Source organism: Apis dorsata, unplaced genomic scaffold (genome assembly GCF_000469605.1).
Source record: "Apis dorsata unplaced genomic scaffold, Apis dorsata 1.3 scaffold_997, whole genome shotgun sequence".
Classification (NCBI taxonomy): domain Eukaryota; kingdom Metazoa; phylum Arthropoda; class Insecta; order Hymenoptera; family Apidae; genus Apis; species Apis dorsata.
This window is the reverse complement of record NW_006264098.1, coordinates 145,233-151,897: the sequence shown is the minus strand read 5'-3', so window position 1 is coordinate 151,897 and position 6,665 is coordinate 145,233. Positions and strand designations below refer to the sequence as shown.

The window sequence follows — 6,665 nt, the reverse complement described above, 5'->3', positions numbered from 1 at the left end:
ACGAAATTTCATGTGTCATGATGCTTTGGAAGTGACATTAAATCCAAATGTAAATTTTATTATTGGTCGTAATGGAAGTGGTAAAAGTGCAATATTAACAGCTTTAACAGTTGGTCTTGGTGCTAGAGCAAATGTTACTAGTCGTGGAGCATCTGTGAAAGGTATGAATATATTATATATATTATATTATAATATATTATAAATAATATTTTTTATATTTTTTTAAAATTATAATAAGTAATAATGTAAATATATAATATTTACAATATAATACTTTTATATTTAGGCTTTATAAAAAAGGGAAAAAATACAGCAACTATTGAAGTAACTTTATTTAATAAAGGATCTATGGCATATAAACCTGATGTTTATGGTGATTCAATAACAATTTTTCGAAGTATTGGAACTACATCATTTTATAAATTAAAGAATTGGAAAGGTTTATAAAATCATTTTACATTTTATTGATTAATTTTATTTTAATTTATATTTAAATAAATTTTCTTCAAATTTTATATAGGAGAAGTGGTTTCAACAAAACGAACTGAATTAATTAATATATTACGAGCAATGAATATTCAAATAGATAATCCTATTTCTATATTGAATCAAGATATATCAAGAACATTTTTAGTATCATCCAAACCAGAAGAAAAATATGAATTATTTATGAAGGCAACATTATTAGATATTATTGGTAATAATTACAAAGAAGCTGAATTGATATGTGAACAAGAATATGAAAAATTGAAACAATATAACGAAGTATGTTTTTATATTTATTTATGTTTTTATATTTTTTATATATATTATTTTTTTCATTTCATATATTAAATAATAAAATTTATTTAGATTTTATCAGAGGCTAGAAAAGAAGTAGAACAACTTAAAATAAACATAAAAAGAGCAGAAGAAATTGATAAATTCCGTAATGAAGTAATTACACTTGAAATGGAATTATTTTGGGCAATTGTAAGTTATATTTTTAATATATGAAAATGTTATAAAGTAACATTATTTTTTAATGAATAATATGTTTTATTATCTAGGCTATATCTGAAGAAATCAAATTGCGAAAGGTTGAAGAAGTTTTGAAAAAATGTGAAGATAATTTAAAACAACTTCAAGACACAGAATTATCTGCAGAATCAAAAGATGAAGAAATGAATAAAAAAATTCAGTATGAATTATTTAAATCATTATTTTTATATCCTTAAATAGAAAAGAAATTTTTATTTCATTCATTATTTTTCTTTAATAATTCATTTGTAAATTTACAAAAAGTTTTTTCTTTTCTGAAAAAAATATATATTTTTTTAAGTAATATTTTTAAAATATATATTCATATCCATTGAATAAATTATTATTGAGATCAAATATCCAATTTTACTACTTAAAAACATATCATAATTTATTATAAAATATTGTATTGATAACTTTTTATATTTTTTATATTATATTTATTTTTTTATTCATAGAAAATTGAAAGAAGAAATTAAATCTGCAGAAGAAGAAGTTAATAATAATTTTGAAATATATAATAAAGCAAAACAAGAATATAATATAAACAAAAATACACATTCGATAAAAGTACGAGAATGGCGTTTTACTCAAAATAAAATTAAAAGATTAGAAGATGATATTATTACACTTCGAAAAGAAATTCAACGATTGGAAAGGTTTAACATGATTCTTTTATATTTGTAATAATATATAACACTATTAGATATATTTTATTTTTAGTGGTGATAATACAGAACAAAATGAAAAAAATCAAATAAAACAGCAATTAATTAATTTAGAACAAAAATTAGATGAAACTGAAGCATTATTAAGGACTAAGCAAACTTATCAAATGCACTTAGAAACTGATAAAATGCGTCTTTTGAAAGAAATTCAAGCGTCAAAAATTGAAATCAATAATTGTGAAAAACGCATAGGTAAATATCACAATATTTATATATAAAATATTTTATTTATTTAGCCTAATAAGGGATTAAAAAAAATAATTTATCAAAAAAAAAAAATATTATTATTAATTTAATAAAATGATTCAAAGATATTATATTATGCAAACAATTTTTTTAATAATATATCATTATTCTTATTCTATTATTCATGTTTTTTTTATCTTTCATATGATAAATTTTATATACATTATTTTTTATAATATATTTAATTATAAAGAATAATAACATAAATAATATGCAATTCTATTCAAGAGAGAATTAAGTTAGATTTAAATACAAGGAAAAAATATTCTGATAATATATTAACTATATTTGGTCGAAATATACCACGCCTTTTGAGAAGAATTGAAGAGGAATCTACTAATGGAAATTTTAAACAAAAACCACGAGGTCCACTTGGTAATTAAATTAAATAAATAAAATTTATTTAATTTAATATAAATAATTGTTTAATTTATTATATGTTTTTATTTACATTTAGGAGCATATATAAAAATGAAAGATCCAATATGGGCTCCAGCTGTTGAAAATTATTTAGGAGCAAATACTTTTAGTACATTTTGTGTAGACAATAGTCATGATGCCAAAGTATTAAATGCCATTATGAAAGAAATTTATTTGAATGAAAGAACTCCACAGATTATATGCAGTAAATTTTATAATGCTGTAAGAAAATTAATTTCTAAAATTTAAATTATAATACATTAAAAACATAAAGTTAATATTTTTAGGTTCATGACGTTCGTGCACATTGTACTAGATCACCACATTTTTCTAATCTTTTGGATGCAATGGATATATCAGATCCAGTTGTAGCTAATTGTTTAATAGATCAACGTGAAATTGAATGTGTTTTATTAATTCCAACTAGTAAAGAAGCAGCTGAAATCATGTCAGATGTTTCCAAAGTTCCAGGAAATTGCAAAAGAGCTTTCACTCAACAAGGTGATATGTTTTATCCAGATCCACACTATAGAAGTTATGGTGGATCGCATGGTTTAAAAGCTAGATTTCTTCAAGTTTCTGTTACAGATACTATTAAGTAAGATTCATCTTTTATTATGTTTTCTTTTATTTTTATTTTGAATTTTATAAAATTTTTTATTTTTTATGATTAGTGCATTGGAAGAAGAAATTCGTATAATAGATAATGAAAAAAATACTGTTACAAAAGCATATAGAATAGCTTGTGAAAAAGAAAAACGTACAAGTTCTGAATTAAGCTCTGTTAGTGCAAATGTGACAAAACTTCATGCTATTCAAAATCAATATAAATCATTAATTAATGATCTAAAAGATAAAATTGAAGCTAACGAAACTATATCTGTAACAGTGTTTGTAAGTTATATTTAAATATATACACATATTAATAGTCAATATCTTAATGTTGAATAATTTTTTTTATATTTTATATATGCTTTATATTAGAAAAATGAATTAAATGAATTAGAAAAAAAATTACATGAAGAAAAATATGAAGAAACAAATTTGAATAAAAGTGTTCTCAAATGTCAAAAAATAGTTGAATCTTTAGAAGAAGAAATTAAACGCCATAGAGAATTAAGACAAAATTTAGATTTGAAAATTATGCCTTTGAAAGTATGTAAAAATCATGATTTATTTATTATATATATATTAAATATATATTATTCCTCATATAGGAAAATATAAAAGAATTGGAAAATGAAAAAGAAGCATTGCATGTAAAGACACGTTACACTGCAAAAAAACTACAGACATTACATCAAGCTTTACAGAATGCAGCAGCTGAATTTGAACAACAACAAAGATGTACAAACAAAGCTGTATCTGATGCTACAGATCGATGCAATAGAATAGATACATCAAGGTCAATAAAAAAATATCGCAAGTTAAAAGATTTTTAGAAATATTAAATTAATTTTTTAATATTAAACAAAATTTAATATTTTTTCAGATCAATTAACGAACTTGAAAGATTATCTAAAGATTTAAAAAATAAAATTTTTGAAATAGAACGACAATTTGGTACTATCGAAGAATTACGTAAAGAATTAAAAGAAAAGGAAGCAAAATGTGGCAAAGATTTACATTTGGCTTCCAAAATTGAGAAAAATTATCAAGTAAGTTATAAAAATTAATAATAATAATCAATAATATATAATTTTATTTATTCATTTATTGAATTATTATGTATATATATATATATATATATATATATATATAGTTACATCTAAAACGACTAGAAACTCGAAGAGATTTATTTTCTAATATGAAACAAAAGTATGGAGAAAATATTAGAAATTCATTTGCAGATGTTCTCGCTTTACGAAATAAAAAAGTATGTATGAATAATTTTTATTTAAAAAAAAAGATTTTTTTTAATTTAATTATTTTTATTAGGGGATTATAAAAATTGATCACGCACGAAAAGTACTTGAACTTGAAATACATTCTCCAAACGATAATAAAAGACCAATGAATGATGCAAGATCATTATCAGGCGGTGAAAGATCATATTCGACTGTCGCTTTTATTTTAGCTCTTTGGGATTGTACTGGTTTACCTTTCTATTTCCTTGATGAATTTGATGTTTTTATGGTACGTATATACTTATAAACATAATTTTTTAATCAATATTTAATATAATACTAATTATTATTTTAATCAGGACAAAGTAAATCGGCGAGTCATAATGGATATTCTTTTGGATCATACTAAAACACATCCACAAAGTCAATTCACTTTTTTGACTCCCTTAGATACATCCAATGTTTTTGCAGAAAATTATGTAACAATACATAAGTAAATTTTAATTAATCATAATAATTAAATTTATATAATTTTAATTTAATAAAATATAATATTTTTGAAATATAAATGAATAAATAACAAATAATTTTTATGTAATATATTTATATACTAATACTTAATAATTTTTAGGCTAGCTTCTCCAATAAGAGGAAGTCAAGAATAAAAAAATAAAACAAACCAATTTTTTTTTAAAATATGATTTATATTATTATTTATGAATGTTATTAATATACATTATTATAGTTATGATTAAAAGACAAAATACTTTATAATTAGATTTTAAAAAAATAATATTTGTTCTATTATTTTAATTAGATTATATGATTATTAGAATTACAAATACAATAAGGACAAATCTTAGTCAATTTACATGAAAGTATCTAAATATATCTAAAGTATCTAATTTTGAAATATTTTTATAGATAAATACATATAAATATATAAATAGTGCAAAATATACTTTTATATGTATAATATATATATAATCATAATTTTGTTAAATAAAATTAATTTGAAAATTATATATATTTTTATTCTCTCTCTCCTTCCCTCCCTCTTTCTCCTTTCAAGTGTTGATAGATTATTGCTTCACAACTATAACGATATAATAATTTCTTACTTATAAATACTATTATAATTAATGAATAATAAATAAATTTGTAAAAATATTTACAAAAGAGTATATGTCGAATTATAAGTAGATCAAGGTTTGCACAAATCTGGTTCGCTTGAAGTTTCCGATTAACGCAATGGCTCATATTACGTGCATTATACATCAATGATACGTATGGAAGTATTGTTATATTGTGTAATCAGTAACATTGGCACTGGCAGAGAAAGTATTGGAGACCAATGACTGCCCATGAATTGTTAATGAAATTATCTCTTTAATGAACGATAAAAAAAAAATTGAAAATATGAATATAAGATTTATTATAATTATTCGTATATTTTTTTAATTTCATGTAATACTTTGACACAAATTTATGTTTTACAAATTCTTTAATCTTTTTATTTTATTCTTTTATAATTCTTTTTAATAATATTTTATTCTATTATATATTATACATTTATTTCTTATTACATGTTAAAAATATAATATGAATGCTTACAAATACTTATGTACATATACAAATACAAATTTGAAATTTTATTATATATAATATTATTATATAATATTATTATATATAATATTTTCGTTTAAATTTCTTCAACGTTATAAAAAGATAAATTTAACTGATTAATTATTACTATCAAAAGTAATATATATCGATATATATACATCGAAAGTATATACATATTTTAGATCATATATTAATAATTTCTAAAACATTTCTAAATCTTGAAAGTTTTAAAATTATAATTATATATTGACAATAATTTATTCTTTTTCGGATTGATCGTATTATCATAATATAAATAAAAAATAAATAAAGTAAATAAAGAATATTAATTAATTATTTGTATCAACGTCAACTTGTATCATTAAATGATTAATATATAATATGGCGCATGCATATAATCATTAAATATCTTATTATTGAAAAAATTCAAAGGAGAAAATATTAAAGTTTATAAATTAATAAAAACAAAGCAAAAAAAAAATATGGAAGTGAAAAAAATTGGACAATCGTTTTATGTACTTGCTAAAAAACACCATACTTTATTCGACAAACATTATTCCTAAAAACAACAGATCGGATTCAATGGATTAAAGCTGGGGCTGGAGCGGCATAGGCAACGGGGGCAGCGGCAAGTTTGGCAACGGGTGCGGCATAGGCAAGTGGAGCAGCGGCAACTTTGGCGACTGGGGCAGCATAAGCAACTGGAGCAGCGGCGATTTTAGCAACAGGAGCGGCATAGGCAACTGGAGTTGCAGCAATTTTTGCTACTGGAGCAGCA

At 21.8% G+C, this 6,665-nt stretch overlaps 2 protein-coding genes across 2 annotated transcripts in view; one reads left to right on the top strand and one right to left on the bottom strand.

Annotated features, from left to right (window-relative positions):
• The window catches only part of LOC102679079 (structural maintenance of chromosomes protein 6), a 6,064-nt gene extending 778 nt beyond the window's left edge, over positions 1-5,286 (top strand). The window contains exons 2-19 of the mRNA XM_031514451.1: positions 1-161; positions 287-439; positions 521-765; positions 853-972; positions 1,050-1,180; positions 1,479-1,679; positions 1,744-1,940; positions 2,223-2,369; positions 2,452-2,636; positions 2,702-3,012; positions 3,089-3,308; positions 3,399-3,569; positions 3,632-3,819; positions 3,907-4,072; positions 4,177-4,290; positions 4,353-4,550; positions 4,621-4,754; positions 4,893-5,286. The exon at positions 1-161 is cut by the window's left edge and continues 1 nt beyond it. Coding sequence (XP_031370311.1) covers positions 11-161; positions 287-439; positions 521-765; positions 853-972; positions 1,050-1,180; positions 1,479-1,679; positions 1,744-1,940; positions 2,223-2,369; positions 2,452-2,636; positions 2,702-3,012; positions 3,089-3,308; positions 3,399-3,569; positions 3,632-3,819; positions 3,907-4,072; positions 4,177-4,290; positions 4,353-4,550; positions 4,621-4,754; positions 4,893-4,926 — 3,066 coding nt within the window. The 5' untranslated portion in view covers positions 1-10 and the 3' untranslated portion in view covers positions 4,927-5,286. The remainder of the gene's footprint in view (positions 162-286; positions 440-520; positions 766-852; positions 973-1,049; positions 1,181-1,478; positions 1,680-1,743; positions 1,941-2,222; positions 2,370-2,451; positions 2,637-2,701; positions 3,013-3,088; positions 3,309-3,398; positions 3,570-3,631; positions 3,820-3,906; positions 4,073-4,176; positions 4,291-4,352; positions 4,551-4,620; positions 4,755-4,892) is intronic.
• Positions 5,287-6,382: 1,096 nt separating this feature from the next.
• The window catches only part of LOC102678693 (larval cuticle protein A3A-like), a 1,705-nt gene continuing 1,422 nt past the window's right edge, over positions 6,383-6,665 (bottom strand). Inside the window, exon 3 of the mRNA XM_006624209.2 lies at positions 6,383-6,644. Within this exon, the coding sequence (XP_006624272.1) occupies positions 6,467-6,644 (178 nt within the window). The 3' untranslated portion in view covers positions 6,383-6,466. The remainder of the gene's footprint in view (positions 6,645-6,665) is intronic.